Source organism: Orycteropus afer, unplaced genomic scaffold, assembly GCF_000298275.1.
Source record: "Orycteropus afer afer isolate SDZICR_OR568_19922 unplaced genomic scaffold, OryAfe1.0 scaffold00231, whole genome shotgun sequence".
Classification (NCBI taxonomy): Eukaryota; Metazoa; Chordata; class Mammalia; order Tubulidentata; family Orycteropodidae; genus Orycteropus; species Orycteropus afer.
Genome location: NW_006921818.1, coordinates 5,016,795 through 5,040,777, shown reverse-complemented (window position 1 = coordinate 5,040,777; position 23,983 = coordinate 5,016,795). Strand labels below are relative to the sequence as shown.

The following is a 23,983-nucleotide window of genomic DNA, read 5'->3' as shown; positions in this document are numbered from 1 at the left end:
ATAGGGTTGTTGTAAAGATAAAGGGTCAATATATATATATGTTTAGTGTCAATATATATATATATATATGTTTAGTGCTCCCTGCTCTAGGCTTTCAAAGGCATGCTATTGTTCACGGTAGAAAATTCAAACTACCTTAATTTAACTTTTAAGGATTCCTGATGATTGGTTTCACCCCCACTATCTACCTTCAAGTAGATAGTTCATTCCAACTGAACTACTTGTAATGGATTGAATTATGTCCCCCAGAATATGTGTTGAAATCCTAACTACTACACCTGTGGATGTAATCTAGTATAATTCAATCACTTTCCATGCAATGTAATATAGTTACTTTCCATAATATAACCTGATGTGATCAATTAATCAGTTGAGGACATATCAGGGTAGGGTGGATCCTAAACCTAATCACTTCCAAGTTATGGAAAGAGAAACATAGATACAAGAGATACAAACAGGTGAAGACAGATGTCATATGACGATTGTCTACAGGCCAAAGAATTCCCAGAACTACCTACAAGGATGTAATCAACATGGCTAAGACCCTGATTTAGACTTATAGCTTCCAGAAATATAAGGAAATAAATCTATAAATTATGCTTTAAAGATAATAAAATAAAATAAAACCCTGTGAATATTTTGCCCTATGCCAAGACTCCAGAAAATTCCTGCTCTTAAGACCTGTGACAATGAATGGATTAGTCCTAACAAGGAATAAAGAAATAAAGGGAGGCTCTATCTATATCCTTCAAACATAAGCTCTCTACCCCTCCAACAACCTGAGTCTCAAGTGAGAGAACCTCAGCGAGAGAGTATCCTCAGGAAGAGAAGAAATGGAAGGGCCAAAGGCAAAAGAGAAAGGGAGAAAGTGCCTCACACACAGACATAGGGATACTGAAAGGTCTTTATTACCCACCGGCCATCAACAGTTTCCCAGCCATATAATGGACCATCTAGGTTTCTCCAACCCACTCTGAGGACCTGTCAAATGCAGCCATAGTCCAGCACTCTCCTTCTGGCAGACCAATGTGCTCCCGGGGGCACGCATTGTGCAGAGGGTCCTCAAGGACCAGAGGACTAGACCGAGCAGCATTCTCTGTGGAGGAGGGCAGGACAGAGGGTCCCTCTTGGCATCCACTTGGGAGGGTTGCCCCAGAAGAGGAGAGCAGGGTGGGAAGGAGGATCCCTAAGTAGGGATGACCCCAGTGGCAAGGAGCACGATGAAGAGGATGATGATAAAGACAATCACGCAGATGAGGACAATCATCTTCACATTCTTCCACCAGAACTTCCGAGCCACTTTCTGCGATGTTGTCTTGAAGTGCTCAGACTGTTGGGAATAAAAGAGCGTAAGTGACCCAGTGCTTCCTGCCACCGGAGAGTGGAGGCCCACATGCCGTACATCTGAATATTTAAGTTATAAGCTGAAGTGACAAACTGTTAAATTAAAAAATGCTCTATTCTCCTACCTTGACAAGTATACCATCATAACATCTGGTAAGCCAGGTTCAAATTTAGAGTTGCTGGACTCCAGGGACATCTCTACCCAAATGTGGTAGGGCCCTGGATCCTAGCCTGCCCTTTTCTCTTCTTACCCTTGGCACTGTCATACAAACTGAGGGTCCTTGTATACACATCTCTACCCAGGAGTGCAACTCTCGCAGTTCAATGCATCTTTGGGAAGGCAGACCCTGGGGAAGGGGCACGTCTCCATGGCTCCATGACTCCTTTACCTCATAGGGACAGTTGAAGGTGGTAGGCTTGTTGTTGGTAATGAAGGAAACTCCACCTCCTCCCCCAAGTTCAATTGTAGAAACTAAGTTTCCTTGGGTCATCCTCCCCCACTTAGGTGACAGAAAGAAAAAATAAGACCCAGGGACTCAAAGGAGCTATATTCCAGACTTGAAAGCCAGAGACAGTCTCTCCTGGCTGAACATAGGACCTGAGGCTCCAGCTTTTGCTGAATTTGGAGGTGCTCCCTTCCTGAGCATCAAGGCTCAGCCTCTGGCTGGAGAGAGGGAAGAATGAGACCTAACAAGATGTAGAAAATCCATATATATAATAGAGCTAACAAAGGGCAAAGTTATGATAACTTCTTAGCCACAGCCAACCACCCTGAGGGAGTGAATAGTTGGACCTGTGGGCTCTGGACCGTGGTTATGGGGGACATCAAGCTCAACTGGCATAACACTACACAAAAACACTGTTCTACATCCTTCTTTGGTGAGTAGTGACTGGGGTCTTAAAAGCTTGCAAGTGGTCATCTACATGCAACAATGGGTCTCTGCTTGTCCAGAGCAAAGAAGAACAAAGAAAACCAAAGACACATGGACACAATTAGTCTAAGGGACTAGTGGACCATGTGAACCTCAGCCTATATGACCATGAGACCAGAAGAACTAGATGGCGGCTGGCTACCACCGTCAAGCACTTGGAAAAGGATCAATGCAGTAAAACCTGGAAGAGTGGGAGAACAATGTGAAACAAAACTCAAAATCACACACACACAAAAAGACCAGGTTTGCTAGTCTCATAGAGCCTGTGAGACCCCTGAGACTATGGCCCTTAGTTACCCTCAGGTCTGGAATTGAACTCACTCCTGTGACTTCCAGCCAAACAATACAGGGAAGGGGTAACTACAGGGAGGAAGTGGGAAGAGGGGTGTTACACTGTGGGGATTGTAGTCAATGTCATGAAATAACATGTGTATGAACTGCTATATGGAAAATGAATTTGCTCTGTAAACTTCACCCAAATCACAATTAAAAAAAAAAAAAAAAGATGTGTAGGAAATATTCTAATATTCTAGTCTTCAGCTGGCAGAGGACCCAGGGATCAAAGAATCTCACTGCCCTTCCAGCTCCTCTTTAAAGCTGACTCAGCAAGACTCCAGCAGTTTTCCACCCCCTGCCTACCAACTCCTGCAGAAGGTCAAAGGCCCTAGGAGATTTCCCCAGACTCAATACATTTTCCTGGAGAGGTCAGGTCCAAATGACTGTCAAGGACAGCCTTCAAAGGGAATACTGATTTCATAGGAGGGAAACCTAAGAACACATGGGCCAAACAAGCCATCTATCTGTTTCAGAAAATGCCTCAGGGGTCAACTCTCATCACCACCACCACCCAACGTCCCAGACCCAGCTGCTGGACATAATTCCTGGGGCCTCAGTGCCACTCAGTGTAGAAGAACAGACTTAGAGTGAAGACTCAGCTCACACCAATTCCCAAAACATGTAAAAAGGAAACCGAAATGACAAACTCTGTCTCTCCTTTTTTTGCCCCACAAATAAATACTTCCCTTTTGGAAGCTGTGTGTACTTCCAACACACAACCCTCCCTCCCCCAGCCCCAGGGAGTTCCCCATCTTACTGTGGCTTCCAGGTCCTCTGTCTTGTTGCGGAGATGGTCCAAGTTTTCTCCTCGGGCCAGGATCCGCTCCACATTCTGGGTCATAATATTCTTGACTCCTTCCACCTCACTCTGCAGGTTCCGCACCCGGTCATTGCCTCCACCTCCACTGGTCTCCTCCTGGGCAACACAGGGTTAATGAGGCAAATTCCTGGAGAACTGAAAGACTGTCTCAGAGGCCAGAGGAGGATAAGGTGCACTTTAGCTTTTTGTAAGGCCTGAACTGTTTCCAATGAGAATATTTTTCTTTATTACTTGTTTAATTTTTTTTTTTTTAAAAAAGAGGGCATTTTTAAGCTCCAGAAGCTGAGATCTAGAAAGAGCAAATTCATGTTTAGGTTCTCAGGGGTCCTGACAAGGAAAAGCAGCATAACATTAACACCACCCCCACCCCCCCAACACACACGCGCGCGTGCGCGCACACACACACACACACACACACACACACACACACGCGCGCGCGCGCTGCTTCCTAGAGAATGGTACAGAAGACAACAGAGATGTCCCTTCCCCTCCAGTGCAGAACCCACCACTCTTTACAAGTTCCCAGAACCATCCCTGCCTTTCCTTGATCCCACATTAAAAGTGTCTGCATTGCAAATTTCAAATTCTTATGGACTCTATACTTTCTGGACCTGTGGAGGTTGAATGAACCCCTGAAACTATTGCCCTGAGATAATCTTTACACTTTAAACCAAAAATATCCCCTGAAGTCATCTTAAAACTGAACAATAATTTAGCATAACTAGTGAAAAAAGACCTCCCTTGATCATTACAAGCTTTTAAGAACTTTCTGTGGAAATCAAATTGACATCAGCAACTCAAATGATTAGATAGGAACAGTAGGGGGCAGTGAGTTTATGTTAATGAGAGGAAAAACTCAAAAACAGGGTGAATGCATAGTGGCACAACTTGAATGTAATCAAGGTCACTGAATTGTAGAAATGTTGAATTGGTGTATGTTTGCTATCCATTGTCTCCACAAGAAAAACAAAATTAATAAAATTTAGGAAAAAATGAAAGTGGTCTGTCCAGCCAAACACAGTCACCTAACCTAGCTCAGCCCCTCCCTTTCTCCACTACCACAGCTGGCGCTCTTGGGCCTCCTAAGAAGCCTAAGACTAGTTCCATTGTTGTGACCCAGAGCATTGAGCAAACTGGGTCCAAGTCCCTCACGAGGTACCACAAGCCGTTGTGCCACAAACTTCTGCTTTTCCCAGCACTTAGCACTATGCCCAGGCCCCAAGCTACTGCCTGTTCATGCAGATATTAAACTGAAACACCAGGGTCTTGGAGGAAATGGAGGACAAGCCCTCCCTGGCTGATGCCTCTTCCATAGGTTTCACAACAAAGTTTTTGAACAGGGAGGGGAAAATGTTAAACTTTTTGCCATTCCACTGAATGTCCTCAAACAGGGCAGGTTGTGGGCCAAAACTAGATGCCCACAGAGAACCAACTTCTGGTTCTTTTATAAACCCTTAGGCCTCAGTTTAAGAAGAGGGGGCCAATACCTTAGACTCGGTGGACAGACAAAGCCTTTGGGCTTTTGTATAGGGATAAAGAGAAAGGCGAGGGGGAGACTGCCTGGCGCTGGATGGATTTAAGCTGGAAACAGCAGAGGTGCTACCATGTAGCTAGCGACCAGACACCCGGCCGGCCAGGAGAGGGGAGGGCGGCAGGCAGCTCTAGTCCCTTCCCACCCTCTTTCCCGCCCGGTTCCGGTCGCCTTGTAGGTTAGAGGAGGGAGAAAGAAGGAAAGGAATAGCAACAGACGCCTGGGCAGCTAGGAGCCATTTGCAGGCAAGCTGTCAAAGAAGAGAGGCCACAGACCGCGCTGGCCCAGCCCTCGGACTTTGCCACCAACTTCCAGTACAGACAATCTCTGGCTCCGGGCTGCTCTGTCTCCTTATTAAGTCACCCCCTTTCTCGACCCCTGTTCGCTTACCATGTCTCCGAGAGGCCAGGGCCTGTCAGCAGCCGAACTCGTCTAGTCTGTTTCCTCTCGGGACAGCCCTCGGTTCACTTCCTGCTTACTCCAACTTTCAGCCCGCCCCCGTCCAACTCGCATCCCGAGCAGCTCCAGCTACACCTAACACAGGTTGCCGCAGGTCGGCGGGCGCCCTCCTCCGCTTTCTCACGTTCCTCTCAAGCCAGGGTTTGGGTTTAAAGCAACAGGGCTCTCAGACAGCGAAAGTCTTCTAACTCCTCTGGAAGGAGAAAAGGTGGATCTAGCGGCTCTCTAGGTCTCCTGAGGTTGGACCTCGTGACCTAGAGGAGCAGACGTTTCCTTTCTTCGCTCTGAATACCTGACTTTCATTACTAGAGACCAAAATCAATCATAAGCACCTGCCAGGCCTAGTTCACTTGGAAATAGCAGATGAAGAAATTCTTTGCTGGAAAACCCTTGTTCCCAGATCCATGGGTGGGCTGAAAGCACTAAATTCCCCAAAGTCTGGAATGCTGTGGTCCTGGGCTCTGATGTCAGAAGGCTCTGAGTTTAAGTCCCAGCTGTGTCAGTTAACTAGCTGCAGGACCCTGTCTGAGCCTCTTCACCTCTCAGTTTTGCAGATGCTAATACTGGTTCATTGCTTAATCAGCTGCTAACTGAAGGTTGGAGGTTTCAACCGACTGAGCAGCTCCACAGCAGACAGACCTGGCGATCTGCTTCTGTAAAGATCACCGCCTAGAAAACCCTATGGGGCAGTTGTAGTCTGTCACATGGGGCTGTTACGAGTTGAAATCAACTGGATGGTACCTAGCAACACCACTGACTCCAGAGGGTGGAGATAAGGAGTACAGAGACAGCACATGCAAAGGGCCTAGCACAGGGCCTGTAAGGGGTCAGGAGGTATCAGGGAAGGGCCTATAAGGGGTCAGGAGGTACCAGGGAAGGATGGCTCATCCAGCCTCCTTCTTCCAGAGTTCAGCAGTCCTGCATTTCCCTTCAGGGGCCACTGAGGGGGTTGATAAACCCAGTCAGAAACTCAGAATCCTCTTCAGAAGATTGCCCTATGGACCAGAGAGTGGGCCCAGGCAAAAGATTTTTCCATCAGTCTGGCTCCAGGCCAGGGAAAATCCACCCCTTCCAGATAGTTTTTATCAAGACAAAAGAACAATAACCAGGACTGTAGGAGGGAACAAACATTTCTGTCCCATCCTGGAAGAGATGAACACTTCCAAGGGGGAAATGTCAGCCCTTCCAACACATACTTCTTAAAAGGCCGTCATAAATGTTTTATCTCTATAGCACTTTGATGAACGCTAGTGGCTTACATGTTGCTGTGATGTTGGAAACTATACCACTGGTATTTCAAATGCTAGCAGGGTAACCAACCCATAGTAGACAGGTTTCAGAAAGCTTCCAGACTAAGATTAGGAAGAATGTGGCAGCCTACTTGTGAAAAAAATTGGCCACTGAAAATGTTGTGAATAAACATTGCTTGATATAGTGCCAGAAGATGAGCTCTACAGGTTGGAAGTCACTCAAAATAAGACTGGGGAAGAGCTGCCTTCTCAAAGTAGAGTCGATCTTAATAACGTAGATGGAGTAAAGCTTTCTGGAGCTTTATTTGCAGATGCAGTATGATGCAAAATTAGAAGACACAGCTGCAAAGAACCATTAATAAGTGGAACATGGGATGTATGAAGTATGAGTCTAGGAAAATTGGAAGTTGTACAAAATGAAATGGAGTACATGAAGATCTATAGTGTAGGCATTAGTGAGCAGAAATGGACTGGTATTGGCCATTTTGAATTGGATAATCACATAGTCTACCACACCAGGAATGACAAATTGGAGAGGAATAGCATTGCATTCATAATCAAAAAGAATATTTCAAGATCTGTCCTGAAGTACAACACTCTCAGTGATAGGATAATATCCATATACCTACAAAGAAGATCAGTTAATACCACTATTATTTAATTTTACACCTCAACCACTAATGCAAAAGATGAAGGAGCTGAAGATTTTAGCAGTGTTTGTAGTCTGAAATTGGTAATACACACAATCAAGATGCATTGATAATTACTTGTGATTGGAATACAAAAGTGGAAACAAAGAAGAATCATCAGTAGTTGGAAAATATGGTCTTGGTGATAGAAATGACACTAGAGATTGCATGACAGGATTTTGCAAGACCAATAATTTATTCATTGCAAATACGTTTTTCAACAACATACATGGTGACTATGCGCACAGACCTCAGCAAATGAGATACATAAGAATTAAACTGACTGCATCTGTGGAAAGAATTGAAGCTGAGAAAAATTAAAACCAGTCTACAAGAACCAAAGTATATCTCACTTGAGTATATTTCACCTGAATTTAGAGACCATCTCAAGAATAGATTTGATGCATTGAATACCAATGACTGAACCAGATGAGTTCATCATACATGTAGAAATCAAAAGGTCATTAAAAAGACAGGGAAGAAGGAAAAGACCAAAATGGAAGTCAAAAAAGATGCTGAAACTTGCTCTTGAACAGAGAGTAGCTAAAGTAAATGGAACAAATAATAGATAGATCTTGAAGTAAAAGAGCTGAAGAGAAGATTTCAAAGGGCAGCTTAAGAGGACAAGTATTATAATGAAATGTGCAGACTTGGAGTTTGAAAATCAAAGGGGAAGAACATGCTTGGCATTTCTCAAACCGAAAAAAATGAAAGAAAAAAGGTGGGGGGGGACCAGTATTGCTGGTCTGATAGAGCCTGGTGGAACTACTGAGACTATGGCCCCTAGCTGCCCTTCAGGTCTGGAATGGAACCCATACCTGTGGCTTCCAGCCAAACAAAAGACAGGCATATGAGCTGAATATTTACCTGAGGTAGATACACTCCTTGGAGAAAATAATCATGGGAGACAGAAGGGCTGTTTATCCACAAGGAGACAGCTCAGGGGGCGCGTGGTAGTTCAGTTTATGTGTCAACTTGTCTGGGCCTGGTAGAGTGACTGGGCAGGTGGATGCAGAATTCCCCATGATAGGACTGGTAATCAACTCCATGGTGGAATCTACTGTGAGCAGCTGAGTAGCTGCCTTTGAGTATGTAGTCTGCTTCCCGTATATAAGTAGCAGCTTTGGGAAAGATCTCTAGCCTATGGCACGTTTGGACCCTGCATGTAGCCATGTCTTTGTTCAGCAGCCTACCATGCTCTGCCGACCTTGGGACTTACAATGAACTTGAATTAATGACCTGCCGTGTGGTTTGGTAACATCGGGACCGTGCCTTTTTACTTGTCAACCTTGGGCTTGTCAGCCTCAGCAGGCAGCTGCTGTCTGAGTGAAGAAACGTCTCTAGCTCCAATGGGCCGGGAGCAGGAGGCAGAGCTGGACCTCAAGGTTGAGGGGCTTTCACTCAGCCCCTAGAGCCTGGCACTTTGAACTTGAACTTAAAGCCTCCAAACTATAAGGGAATAAACTCCTGTTCGTTAAGGCTATCCCATTTGTGGTATATTTCTTGTCAGAGTGGCACTAGATAACCAGAACAGGGCAGGAGTGCATGGAGAGATGGACACAGGGAAGAGGTAACTATCGGGAGGAAGTGGGAGGGGAGCTGTTGCATTGGGATAAATTATAGTCAATGTCATGAGACAACATGTGTGTGAACTGCTGTATGGAAAGTGAATTTGCTCTATAAACTTTCACCCAAATCACAATTTAAAAAAAAAAGAAGAAGAAGAAGAGGGCATGTAATGAGGGATATCAATGCTGATGTCAGATGGATCTTGGGTGAAAGCAGAGAATACTGGAAAGATGTTTTCCTGTGTTTTATTGACTATGCAAAGACATTTGGCTGTGTGGATCCTAACAAATTATGGATAACATTGTGAAGAATGGAAATTCCAGAACACTTAATTGTGCTCATGAGGAACCTGTCCGTAGACCAAGAGGAAGTCATGCAAACAGAACAAAGGGATACTGTGTGGTTTAAAATCAGGAACGTGTGTGTCAGAGTTGTATCCTTCCACCATACTGATTTGACATGTATGCTGAGCAAATAATCTCAGAAACTGGACTATATGAATAAAAACATGTCATCAGTTTTGGAGGAAGACTCATTAACAACTTGTGATATGCAAATGACACATCTTACCTGAGGAAGGTTAAGAAGACTTGAAGCCCTTACTGATGAAAAACAAAGACTACAGTTTTCACTATGGAATACAGCTCAACATAAAGAAAACAAAAACTAGACCAATAAGCTACATCATGATAAATGGAGAAAATATTGAAGTTCATGAGGATTTCATTCCACTTGGATCCACAATCAATATCCATGAAAGCAGCAGTCAAGAAATCAAAAGACAGTCACAGGTGCATCAAGCTCAATTGGCACAACATACTACCCAAAAATATTGTTCTACATCCTACTTTGGTGAGTAGCACCTGGGGTCTTAAAAGCTTGCTAGTGGCCATCTAGATTCAACAATTGGTCTCTCCTTGTCCAGAACAACCAAGAATGAAGGAAACCAAAGATGCATGGAATCGATTAGTCCAAGGGACTAGTAGACCATGCGCTCCTCAGCCTATGTGACCATGAGACCAGAAGAACTAGGTGGTGCCCGGCTACCACTGTCAATCACTCAGAGGGGGGACTGGTGCAGGAGATCCTGGATAGAGTGGGAGAACAATGTGGAACAAAACTCAAAATCATTAAAAAAAAAAAACAGTCTTCTTGGTCTGATGGAGCCTGGTGAGACCCCTGAGACTATGGCCTCTAGTTACCCTTCAGGTCTAGAACTGAATTCACTCCTTTGGCTTCCAGCCAAATAACAGACAGGAATATTAGGTGAACATTTACCTCAGGTAGATAAACTCCTTGGAGCGATCAATTGTGGGAGAACAGAAGGGCAGTGTTTGCACAGGGAAACAGCTTGGGGGACGGGAGTGCACAGGAGAGAAGGACACAGGGAAGAGATAACTATGGGGAGGAAGTGGGAAGAGAGCTGTTACATTGTGGGGTATTGCTGTCAATGTCATGAAACAAAATGTGTATGAACTGCTGTATGGAAAATGAATTTGCTCTGTAAACTTTCACCCAAATCACAATAAAAATTTTAAAAGACAGAAAGAAATCAAATAACAGATTGCATTGGGCAAATCTGCTCCAAAAGTCCTCTTTAAACAGCAAAGATATGACTTTGAAGACTAAGGTGTTCCTAACCACGCCATGGTATTTTTCATTACCTCGTATGCATATGAAAACTAGACAACGAATAAGGAAGACCAAAGAATTGATGCCTTTGAATTATGGTGTTGGCAAAAATACTGAATATACTACAAACTGGCAGAAGAACTAAAAAACCTGTCTTGGAAGAAGTACAGGTAGAATTCTCCTTAGAAATGAGGATGGTGAGACTTTGTCTCCTGGACTTTATCATGTTATCAGGAGGGATCAGTCCCTGGAGAAGGAAATCATGCATGGTGTGGTAGTTAAAGTTGTGTGTCAACTTGGCTGGGCCTGATTGAGTGGCTGGGCACCTGCTGGTAGTTATTCCCCATGATGAGACTGGCGATCAACTTCATGGTGGGATCTACCACAAGCAGCTGAGTACCGGCTTTAGGGATGTGGTATGCTTCCCGTATATAAGAAGCAGCTTTAGGAATGGTCTCCAGCTTATGGCACACTTGGACCCTGCATGTAGCCGTGTCATTGTTCAGCAGCCTGCCATGCTCTGCCAACCTTAGGGCTTTCAATGGACTTGAATTAATGGCCTGCTGTGTGGTTTGGTAACATCTGGACTGTAGGTTTTTACTTGTCAACCTTGGACTTGTCGGTTTCAGCAGCCAGCAGCTGTCTGAGTGAAGAAAAGCCTCTGGTTCCAGTGGGCCGGGAGCAGGAGGCAAAGCTGAAGCCCAAGGTTGAGGGGCTTCCACCCAGCCCCTAGAGCCTGGCACTTTGAACTCAGACTTAAAGCCTCCAAACTGTAAGAGAATAAACTATTTGTTAAAACCATCCCATTTGTGGTCTCTTCTGTTAGAATGGCACTAGGTAACCAGAACACATGGTAAAGTAGAAAAGGGTCAATGTTAAGGAGGAATATCCTCAACAAGATGGATTTACACTATGGCTGTAACAATGGGATCAAAGATAGCAATAATTGTGAAGATGACATAGGACGGGCAGGGTTTTGTTCTGTTCTACATGGGTCAATATGAGTTGGAACTGACTCACTAGCACCTAACAGCAATAAATGGCAGTGGTTAAAGTGCTTGGCTGCTAACCAAAAGGTCAGAGGTCCTAACCCACTATGAGAGAATGATACAGCAGTCTACGTCCATAAAGGTTTATAGCCTTGGGAACCCTATGGGTCAGTTCTACTCTGAGTTGGAATCAACTTAATGGCAGTGGGTTTGGATTTTAGGTAGCATTTTGTGTTCCTGGATAGTGTGACTATTTGAGGGCTTGACTGCTAACTGAATGGTTAGCAGTTTAAACATGTCCGGAGGCACCTTGAAAGAAAGGCCTGGTGATGTGCTTCCAAACAGCTGCAGCCCTGAAACCTCAAGGAGCGCAGTTCTATTCTGTATACACGGGGTTGCCCTGAGTCAAAATCGACTCAGTGGCAATGGGATTTTTTGGTAGCATTTTGAGACACTTTTCTTCTAATTTATAATACAATTTTAACTCCAATGAGACTATAAAATTAATAGATTATGTAGGCTTGAATTTTTAAATAATACTTTATTGTGTTTTCGGTGAAACTTTACACAGCAAATTAGGTTCCCATTTAATAATTTCTATGCAAGTTGTTCAGCGACATTAGTTACATTTCTCACAATGTGTCAACATTCTCTTCTTTTCCATTTTCCATACACTCTAGTCTCCCTGCCCCCTTCTTACCTTTGCTATAATGTAAACGTTGACTTTTTTCTGTCTCATGTAGATGTTTTTTTAATGGAGCATCATACTTATGGGTAATATCCTTTTTTTGTGTGTTCCAATCTGTTGTTTTGTGAGAAAGGTGGCCTCGGAGGATAGTTCACCACTCGTCTGTCAGTTTGTCATATTGTGGGGGCTCACGTCTTGCTGTGATGCTGGAGGTTATGCCACTCGTATTTCAAATACCAGCAGGGTCACCCATGGTGGATAGGTTTCAGTGGAACTACCAGACTAATAAAGACTTGGAAGAAAGACAGGGCTTTCTACTCCTGAAAGAATTGGCCACTGAAAACCTTATGAATAGCAGTGAAACACTGTCTGATATATCACTGGAAAACTTTATGAATAGCCCTGAAACATTGTCTGATATAGTGCCAGAAGATGAGCACCTCAAATTGGAAGACACTCAAAATATGATTGGGAAAGAGCTGTCTCCTCAAAGTAGAGTCGACCTTAATGATGTGGATGGAGTAAAGCCTCTAGGACCTTCATTTGCTGATGGGGCATGACTCAAATGGGAAGAAACAGCTACAAACATCCATTAATAATTGGAATGTAGAATATACGAAGTATGAATCTAGGAAAATTGGAAGTTGTTAAAAATGAAATGGAACAGATAAAGATTAATATCCTAGGCATTAATGAGCTGAAATGGACTAGTATTGGTAATTTTGAATCAGACAATCATACAGTCCACTATTTGGGAATGACAAATTGAAGAGAAATGGTGTTGCATTCATTGTCAAAAAGAACTAAAGATCTATCCTGAAGTACAATGCTGTATGTGACAGGATAATATCCATAGGCCTACAAGGAAGACCAGTTAATACGATTATTATGCAAATTTACACACCAACCACCAAAGCAAAAGATGAAGAAATTGAAGATTTTTAGCAACTCAGCAGTCTAAAATTGACCAAACATGCAATCAAGATGTATTGATTATTACTAGTGAATAAAATGCAAAAGTTGGAAAGAAAGTAGCACTTATAGTGGAAAATATGGCCTTAGTGATAGAAATGTCACTAGAGATCACATCATAGAATTTTGCAAACCAACAACTTATTAATTGCAAATACCTTTTCTCAATAACATAAATGGTGACTATACACTTAGACCTCACCAGACAGAATACACAGGAATCATATTGACTACATCTATGAAAAGAGGCGATAGGGAAGCTCAGTATCTTTAGCCAAAACAACTCCAGGAGCTGACTGTGTAACAGACATCAATTGTTCATATGCAAGTTCAAGTTGAAGCTGAAGACAGTTGAAACAAGTCCACAATAGCCAAAATATGGCCTTGAGTATATCCTACCTGAATTTAGAGACCATCGAAAGAATAGATTTGATGCACTGAACACCAGTGATCAAAGATCAGATAAGTTGTGGGATGACATCAAGAACATCATACATGAAGAAAGCAAAAAGTCATTAAAAAGACAGGAAAGGAAGAAAAGACCAAGATGGATGTCAGAAGAGACTCTGAAACTTGCTCTTGAACAGACAGTAGCTAAAATGAAAGGAAGAAATGTTGAAATAAAAAGAACTGAACAAGATTTCAAAGGGTGGCTCAAGAAGACAAAGTGAAATATTATAATGAAATGTACAAAGACCTGGAATTAGAAAGCCAAAAGGGAAGAACATCCTTGGTATTTCTCAAGCTGAAAGAATTGAAGAAAAAATTAAAGCACTGAATTGCAATATTGAGGAATTCTGTGGGCAAAATATTGAATGATGCAGGAAACATCGAAAGAAGACGGAATACACAAAGTCACTGTATCAAAAAGAATTGGTCGATGGTCAACTATTTTAGGAGGTAGCATATGATCAAGAAGCAATGGTATCAAAGGAAGACGTCAAGACTGCACTGAAAGAATTGGCAAAAAACAAAGCTCCAGGAACTGACAGAATACTCACTGAGATGTTTCAACAGAGAGATGCAGCACTGGAGGCACTTACTCATCTGCAAAAACTACAAGGAGGCCACATGTTCTAACCTCCTCTAATCTCACGAGAGGAAGACAGGGTTACCAGCAGTAACCGAAGGCCTATTACTGCAAGGCCAGACATGCTGCCTCCCTCCAGCCCTTTCACCAACCGTTCCTCCCAAAGCACCCACCACCTCTCTCCTGGGTTCGATAATTCACTGCAGTGGCCACACAGAACTCACAGATTATGGGGTTTATTAGGGAAGCACCAGGCTACAACTCAAGTTCAGGAAGAACGCTCAGTCTCTCTCCCAGCCCAACGTCCCTCAGCCAACAGTCTCTCACAGTCTCTTTTCCAGCAGTGCTGGTCCCTCGGTGTCTCACTCAGCCACGCGTGTCTCTCGCGTCTCTTTCCTAGCAGCACGTGTCTCTTTCAGGGGCGCGTGTCTCTTTCAGCAGCACGTCTTCCTCTACCAGCAGTCAGAGAGAGCTCTGCCTCCAGGAGGCCTCCTTTTGAGTCCGGAAGGGTGGTCAAACTAGCCAATCACAGCATCAGAACTCTAAGCACGTGAGAGAGAGTGGGAACTTCCCAGAACACTGTATTGTGCCACGCCCAACAGAAATAACCCAGGTGGATAGCTTCAGCAAAAGGAGCTCCTCAGTTGCTCATAGAAAATCCCACCTTGGGGTTTACAAAGACTTATGGGTAGAAAAGCCACACTAAGTAATTTACTACACCGCACTCATCTATGCCAAGAAATTTGGAAGACAGCTACCTGGCCAACTGACTGGAAGAGATCAGTATTTGTGCCCGTTCCAAAGAAAGGTGATCCAACAGAATGTAGAAATTATAAAATAATATCATCAATATCACACACAAGTCATATTTTGCTGAAGACAATTCAAAAGCAGTTGCAGCAGTATATTGACAGGGAACTTCTGGAAATTCAAGCTAGATTCAGAAGAGGATGTGGAATGAGGGATATCATTGCTGATGTCAGATGCATTTTGGTTGAAAGCAAAGAATACCAGAAAGATGTTTACTTGTGTTTTATTGACTTAAAAGGCATTAGACAAAAATCCTCACAGCCAGACCAATAAGCAACATCATGATAAATGGAAAAAATTGAAATTGTCAAAGTTGTCAAAGATTTCATTTTACTTGGATCAACAATCAACACTCATGGAAACAGCAGTCAAGAAATCAGATGTTGTTCTAAATCCTACTTTGGTGAGTAGTGCCTGGGGTCTTAAAAGCTTGCAAGCGGCCACCTAGATGCAATGATGGGTCACTTTTCATCCAGAGCAAAGAAGAATGAAGAAAACCAAAGATGCAAGGAAACAATTAGTCTAAGAGACTATTAGGCCATGTGATCTTCAGTCTATATGACCATGAGGCCAGAAGAACTAGATGGTGCCCAGCTACCATGGTCAATCACTCACAGGGGATGGGTGCAGGAGATACTGGATAGTGTGGGAGAAAATGTAGAACAAAACTCAAAATCATAAAAAACCCCCACCAGATTTGCTGGTCTGATAGAGCCTGGTGAGACCCCTGAGACTATGGCCCCTAGTTACCTTTCAGGTCTGGAACTGAACTCACTCCTGTGCTTCCAGCCAAACAACAGACAGGCATATGGGGTGAATATTTACATCAGGTAGATAAACTCCTTGGAGGATCACTTGTGGGAGAACAGAAGGGCAGTGTTTGCACAGGGAGACAGCTTGGGGTGGGGATAGGAATGCATGGGAGGGAAGGACACAGGGAAGAGGTAACTACAGGGAGGAAGTGGGAAGAGAGCTGTTACATTGTGGGGAACCGCAGTCAAGGTCAAAATGTGTATGAACCACTATGTGGAAAATGAATTTGCTCTGTAAATTTTCACCCAAATCACAATGAAAATTAAAAAAAAAAAAAAAAGGAATCAGATGTTGTATTGTGCTGGGCAAATCTGCTCCAAAGGATCCATTTAAAGTGTTGAGGAGCAAAGACGTCACTTTGAAGACTAAGGTGCACCAAACCCAAGCCATGGTATTTTCAATCACCTCATATGCATATGAAAGCTGGACAATGCATAAGGAAGATTGAAGAAGAATTGCTGTCTTTGAATTACGGTGGTGGCAAAGACTACTGAAAATACCACAGACTGCCAGAAGAAACAGCTCTGTCTTGGAGAATGAGCCTGCATGCTCTTTAGAAGCGAGAATGGCCAGACTTCTTCATCTCCTGTACTTTGATCATGTTGTCAGAAGGGACCATTCCTTGGAGAAGGATACCATGTTTGATAAAGTGAAGGGTCAGAAAAAAAAGGAGAGACCTTCAGTGAGACAGATTGACACAGTGGCTGCAATGACGGGCTTAAGCACAGCAAGGATTGTGAGGAGGTCCAGGACCAGGAAGTGTTTCATTCAGTTGTACACAGGGTCACTATAAGTCAGAATCAAATTGATGGCACCTAACAGCAACAGAGGATAGTTTTGAATCAAGGTTCAGACCTGAATTTCAGTGGACAGGACACTCAGCCCTGTAAGTAGGGTGTGTACCAGCTGATTTTATAGAGAATATGGCTGACCATCCTTAGAAAGGCTGCCAGCATGGCCACACAGAGATGATCCTGGGGCTCTACTCATGTTGTCCCTTACAGCAGCCACCAGCTACGCGTACCTACACTTGAAATGTGGCTAGTCTGAATTGAGATGTGTTGTAAGTATAAAATACACACCAGATTTCAAAGACTTGGTTCAAAAACAGAATGTAAATAACTTCTGGACAATTTTACATATTGATGACATGCTGAAATATTTTCAACATATTGAGTTAAATAAAAGATATTAATAAAATTAGTTTCATCTCTTTCTTTCCTTTTTATCATTTTAATTTGGCTAAATAGAAGATTTTAAATTACAAATTGAAAATTAATGTGTGGCTCAAATTATATTTCTATTGGACATGCTGCTCTATACTTTAATATTTATGCGATCTTAGACAATGTTAACATCGCTGTGCCTGGCACATAAAAAGCCTCAGTAAACATTGGCTATTGTGATTACAGTTATTAAGAATTCCAGCTGCTAGTGAGGTAGTGGGTAGAGAGACATGAGAGGTGCCAAGAAATTGAAGGCCAGAACAGGATGCCTGAGGGGAACTGCAAGAAATGGAAGAGGAACCCCAGAGTGGGGGTGAGGGTTACAATATCTGAGGACTTACTGGAGTGTGGCGTGCCACTGCCAGCCTTGGACATATGTGGGTGTCCCTGAGGGAGCCGCCCCTGCCCCCGCTCCAGCAACCATCAGGAGTCATCTTCCTCTTCACCAGGCACAATCCTTGCAGGCCAGCTTCACCTATGTAAGGTTTCCCTTTGTTAGAGGAGTACCTTGAGAACACCCACAAAAGGTGAGGCATTCAGCAAGGGACCAAACAGTAACCTAAGTTCTATGGTGCTTTGAACTGAAATGGTACTCTGGCCAGGGAACAAGAAGAGAAACAAAAGTCATTGATTTCTTTATAGCCAAGGAAGTTTACTCCAGAGGAAATGAAGTTCAGTAACTTTGTAAAGGAAAAGATGCTAGGTAGTAGAAGTTGCAGCCAAAGAAGCAATGGTGGTGAGATTCTCGGTTCTGAATGTGCTCAGTCCTGGTGTGATCAGAAGACTTGACTATGCAGTCTTTCAACCACTTCACCTCTATGAGCTTCAGTTTCCTCATTTGCAAAATGGGAATAAGAATGAAAGCTGCTTCACAGGATTATTTATTTATTTATTTATTATTGTGATTTGGGTGAAGATTTACAGAGTAAATTCACTTTCCATACAACAATTCACATATACTTTGTCTCATGTCATTGACCACAGTTTACCACAATGCAACAGCTCCCCTCCCACTTCCTCCCCATAGTTACCTCTTCCCAGTGTCCATCCCTCCATACTCTCCTGCCCCCTGAGCTGTCTCCCTGTGCATAAGCAGCCCTTCCTTCTCCCATGATTGTTCTCTCCAGGGCGTGTGTCTACTTGAGGTAAATGTTCAACTCATATGCCTGTACATTGTTTGGCTGGAAACCACAGGTGTGGGTTCAATTCCAGACCTGAAGGGCAGCTTGGGGCCATAGTCTCAGTGGTTCCACCAGGCTCTATTGGACCAGCAAACCTGGTCCACACCTTTTTTTTTTTTTTCCCACAGGATTATTTTAAAAAAACAAACCAAACTCACTGCCATGGAGTTGATTCCGACTCATAACAACCCCCATTGGGTTTCCGAGGTGGCATATCTTTGCAGAAGTAGATTGCCCCATCTTCCTTCTGTGGAGTGGCTGGTGGGTTTGAATTGCCAACCTTCACTACACCACCAGAGCTCCTTTCACAGGATTATTACTAGGATTCAATTACTATATGTATGCTTTGCTGAAGTGCTTTACAAATAAAAAATGAGACTAATGGAGAAAATAGGGAAAAGGAAATATGACAGTTTGCAAAGAAAATCAGGCAAACTTTGAGGTAAATGGCCCTGTGCATATATCCCAGTCTTAGTTATGGCTTCAGTGGGCTGTTTGACTCCGGCACTTCACAGGAAAAGACTGTAGAACAGGGGGGAAATTGCTCCCTGAAGGATCACAAAGCTCTCGCAAGGTTGCTCCAGGCTCCAGTCCCCTCTCCATAGACTGTTACACTGCTGTCATCTCAATTGTGAGAGAGTCACCCCTCATCGCTCCCAGTGCTCCTTCTTCCTCTCTGACCATGCCTGTAGAATCTTAAGTTCTGTACCTTGGCCATGTTCTCTTCTGACTCCACAGTCTTGCCCTAGAGCAGAGGCTCTCAACAGAGACAATGTTGCCCTCCAGAGAACATTTGGCAATGTCTGGAGACATTTTCAGTTGTTAGAACTAGGGGATGGATGCTATGGTATCTAGTGAGTTGCTGAACCTCCTATACGTACAGGACAGCTCCTTACAATAAGGAATTACCCATTTGCCATTGAGTTGACTCTGCTTCCAAGCTACCCTATAGGACAGAATAGAACTGCCCCATGGAGTTTCCAAGACTATAAATCTTTATGGAAGCCCACTGCCTCATCTTTCTCCCAGGGAGCATCTGGTGTGTTTGAACTGCCAACCTTTTGGTGTGCAGCCCAAGGCTTTAACCTTTCTGCAACACCAGAGCTCCTAATAAATAATTAACCAGATCAGAATCTCAATAATGCCAGTTCAGAAACCCTGGTCTCCTCAGGAGAGTGCAATCCTTTCTTCTATGCTTCAACAGCCATTTGTGGACAATTCCCAAATCTGTACCTCCAGCTCTGAGGCCTATCTCGATTGCCAGTGCAGCCTCTCCAGAGCTCTGGACAGTCCCCAGACAATTCCAACACCCAAAACTAACCCCTTATTTCTTTCCCCCATGTTCCTTTCTGGGTGGTACTACCAATCTACCAGTTTTCCAAAGCCATCTTCCACATGCGACAGGTCATCACCAACTCTTGATTCCATGTTGGTCATGTTTCTCGTATCCACACCCTCTTTTCCATGCTGCCTCTTGCTTCCTGGTTAATGCCAGCATGGTTTCTTCTCTGGACAATTCTAATTACCTCCAGATTGACCTTTCCTTTCGGATGCATTCCTCATGAAGGTGATTGTTACCCTCCACAAATATTTCAGTATTCTCCACCCTGCCTTTAGGCTAACACTGAAATTCCTTAGCATGGCATTCCAAAACTGTTCTCAAGGTATTTTTCTAAGCTTATCTTTCATGACTCTGTCCTCCCAGCCCCCAAGTCACACCAAATTATATTTGTTTTTGTTGTTAGGTGCCCTCAAGTTGATTCTGAGGCATAGCAACCCCACGTATAACAGAAGACAACACTGCCTGGTCCTGTGCCACCCTTCTAACCGTTGTGTCAGTACAGTTCATTGAGGGCCTTCCTCTTTTTTGCTGCTTCTCTACTTTACCAAGCATGATGTCCTTCTCCAGGGACTGGTCCCTTCTGATAACATGTCCAATGGATGTGAGACCAAGTCTCCCAGTCTTCACTTCTAAGAAGCATTCTGGCTGTACTTCTTCCCAGGCAGATTTTTCATTTTTCTGGCAGTCCATGTATGTTCAATATTCTTTGTCAATACCATAATTCAAAGGCATCATTACTCTTTAGTCTTCCTTATTCATTGTCCTGCTTCTGCACGCGTATGAGGCAATTGAAAATACTATGGTTTAGGTGAAGGAGCTCTGGTGGTTTAGTGGATAAAGCATTTGGTTGCTACCTGGAGGGTCAGAGGTTCAAACCCACCAGCTGCTCTGCCCAAGGAAGATGGAGTTATCTACTTTCATAAATTTTGGGAGCTCTGGTGGCATAGTGCCTAAGGCATTTGACTGCTAACCAGAAGGCTAGAGGTACAAACCCACCAGCCACTCCTCGGAAGGAAGGTGGGGCAATCTACTTCCATAGTGATATTGTCTCAGAAACCCAAGGAGGGGTTGCTATGAGTCAGGTCTGACTCGATGGCACATAACAACAAACAACATGGTTTAGGTGAGGTGCACCTTAGTCTTCAAGGTGACATATTTGCTTTTTAACACTTTATAGAGGTCTTTTGACCAAATCAAGGAACACTGGTGGTACAGTGGTTAAAGCATTCAGCTGCTAACCCTAAGGGTGGCAGTTTGAACCTACCAGCTGCTCCATGGGAGAAAGATGAGGCAGTCTGCTTCCATAAAAATTTACAGCCTTGGAAACCCATGGGGAAGTTCTACTCCATCCTTCAGGGTTGCTTTGAGTTGGAATCGATGGCAGTGGGGTTTTGTTTGGTTTTGACCACATCACATGCCTGTCCCCAGATGTACCACACCCTTTTATATCTTTGTTCAGGTGGATTTCTCTCATAATGAGTGTAGATCTTGCTTCACTCATCTCTGCCTATGGAAATTCTATTCAAACTTTAAGACATTGCCTCCATGAAGTCTTTCAGATTTTCCCCCTGAAGTTAACTTCTCCCTCTTCTGACCTACTATTATGTCTTATTTCTCTTTTATAGATTCTGTCATACACTTTGCCGTTAATTGCATACATATTTGACTCCTCCAACAGACTCTAAGCTCTATGAAGGCAGGGGCTGTGTATTCACTTAGGTAACCCTTGCAATATGTAACAAACACACCACACCTATTAGGCACTCATAAATGTTTGGGGAATTGAATTGAGAGATATGAAAGAGGGCTTCTTTTTCCACAGTGCACATAGAAAGACAATTTTTATTAGAAAAGACCCAGGCAGAAATTTTTCTCCTAATTTTGAACTTTTTTGTGGATATTTGACTATTAAGTGCCATGAGTCTTTGTATATTGGTCCTGCAAGAATAAACTGGAGGCCAACCCCTTGAACAAAAACAGGTTAAAATCATGTGATGGAGATGTACTGAATTAATTCAATTCATATATCAGTGTGGCAGTGAAATTTAGAAAAAAACAAGATGCTGGCATATCTGAATAGGGTGACTTAGACCTAAATCAAAACTCCATTTTAAATTAAGCTAAGATTTTCATTTCTACCTTTCTAAAGAAAACCATTGTCAAAGTGTTACTGTTTGAATAATAAAGAAGAGAAGAGTCAGGATTTCTAACCTAGATAAAGAATTGCTAAGTGCTTGTTAAGAATGTTTACACAGCTGGCCTCCAAAAAAGAGCCTTAATTATCAGAAGGTTAAAAAAATACACTAACAATATTAAATGAACTTAGAAATTATAAATAACGTTAGAGCCAAGATTGTTATATATATATAATTATCAAAAACTTTGTTCTTCATCCTTACTTTCAAATTAAATTTTCACTTGTTGAATTTTTCATAATATTTCTGCCAGTTTTCTCTGCAAATTTGTGACTAGGTAGAAAGGCAGATCAAAGCTTAAGTCTTGACGATGACACAAAGCATGCAGAGATTCAGGCTTTAAATTGTGAAAATAACCTTGCCATGTTAACCACGCGAAGGTAATTCACTTAGTGAATTGTTTGAGCTCTGTTCACTCCCTTTCAGCCAGATGGGCAATGTTTACACTTCAAGGACTTCAATTAGAATTGACTTGATCTACCATCTATCACAAAGCCCTCATCAAAATGTTTACACAGTTCGCTTTAGAAATACTGTCTTAGTCAAGTTGTATCAGGAGATAAGGAATTAATGTTAGGTTAGGAATTAATGTTAAGAAGCTTTGTGGTTTGACTACTCCTTGTAAATTTTCCTTCCTTCCCCTGTACTTCCCTTTGATGTGGAACTGTTTACCTTTGTTTGCTTTGTCAAATGAAAACCTCACTGCTTCCCCTGCAAGCCAAGTCACACACCCTGCAGCCTCTTATAGGATGCCATGTCACCCCATTTCACAAAATGAAATTTTCCTTCAATAAAATTTTAATTTCTAACAGAGCATCACTCTAATGTTTTCACTAAGACATCACTTGTATTTCCTTTATCTAGAATGCACTTAGTTCATACAAGGTTATTAAGAACTTTTGATTTCCCCTTCTTCTCTCAAAATTATACTTATCTTTCAAAGTCCAGCTCAAGTGCTACTACGTGAAAAAAAAAAAAAAAAAAAAACTTTCCTGATTTCTCTAGTTGTAATTCATTACTTCCTCAGCAGTCCCATAGCAGTTTGAATCTCATTTAATAATTGTTGTTGTTTGTTGTTATGTGTCGAGTCGGACCCGACTCATAGCGACCCCTCCTTGGGTTTCTGAGGCAGTATCACTATGGAAGTAGATTGCCCAACCTTCCTTCTGAGGAGTGGCTGGGGGTTTGAACCGCCAGCCTTCTGGTTAGCAGTCAAGTGCCTTAGGCACTACGCTACCAGAGCTCTTAGTTATGATTCTTTACATTCTATTATTACGTCTACATTCTTTTATTATCATGTGTTTCTATCCTAAAACTCCTAGAGGACAGAGGCCACAACTAGTCACTGTTTCCTCCTCTGTAACTTCTCCATTCCTAGGCATATGTTGTTGTTGTTGTTATGTGCCCTCGAGCCACTATGCTACCAGAGCTCCCTCCTAGGCATATAACAGACTATAAATGCTGAACTTAATGGAGCTATCTGATTTTGAGCAGTCCTAAGGCGCTCTGGTGGTGTAATGCCTAAGGCACTTGACTACTAACCAGAAAGCTGGAGGTCCAAACCCACCAGCCATTCCTTGGAAGGAAGGTTGGGAAATCTACTTCCATAGTGATACCACTTGGAAAACCCAAGGAGGGGTCGCTATGAGTCAGGTCCAACTCAGCAGCAAATAACAACAACAGGAGAGTGAGCCCAAACTTCCCAAGCCACACTGGATCCATTTGGGCTGAGGTTTGATGGTAGATTAAGAGATCTATCTCCTAAATAAATCTATGGCTTTCAAAGTGATTTGGCTCACTTTGCCTCTTGGCTTAGAACACCAACAGCAGGAACACTGCTGTCACAGTAATTCCACCTGTCAAACATCGCTCTTCCTAGTAAACCCTCCTTTTATTTCCACTCCTGCCATTCTTTCCCTTTGGGATGGAGGTTTTCAAAGTGTAGTGCATGAACCCCTGGGGTCCCCAAGGCTAGATATTTTCATACTAATGCTGTTGTTCATTGCAATGAAGTCAAGTTGCCTCTATTTATGACAACCTTCTGTATAACAAAATGAAACACTGCCCAGTCCTGTACCATATTTCAGAGTCTACTGTTGTGGCTATTGTGAGTGCCTTCAATGTAGGGGACTCTTAGTAACTATACTGGACAATGTTCTATTGTGATCCATAAGG

General features: G+C 43.0%; 1 protein-coding gene across 1 annotated transcript in view; it reads right to left on the bottom strand.

Annotated features, from left to right (window-relative positions):
• Positions 1–1,186: 1,186 nt before the first annotated feature.
• VAMP8 (vesicle associated membrane protein 8) overlaps positions 1,187–23,983 on the bottom strand; it is a 30,172-nt gene continuing 7,375 nt past the window's right edge. The window contains exons 2-3 of the mRNA XM_007948908.2: positions 3,370–3,528; positions 1,187–1,330 (exon numbers count right to left, since the gene is read on the bottom strand). Coding sequence (XP_007947099.1) covers positions 1,187–1,330; positions 3,370–3,528 — 303 coding nt within the window. The remainder of the gene's footprint in view (positions 1,331–3,369; positions 3,529–23,983) is intronic.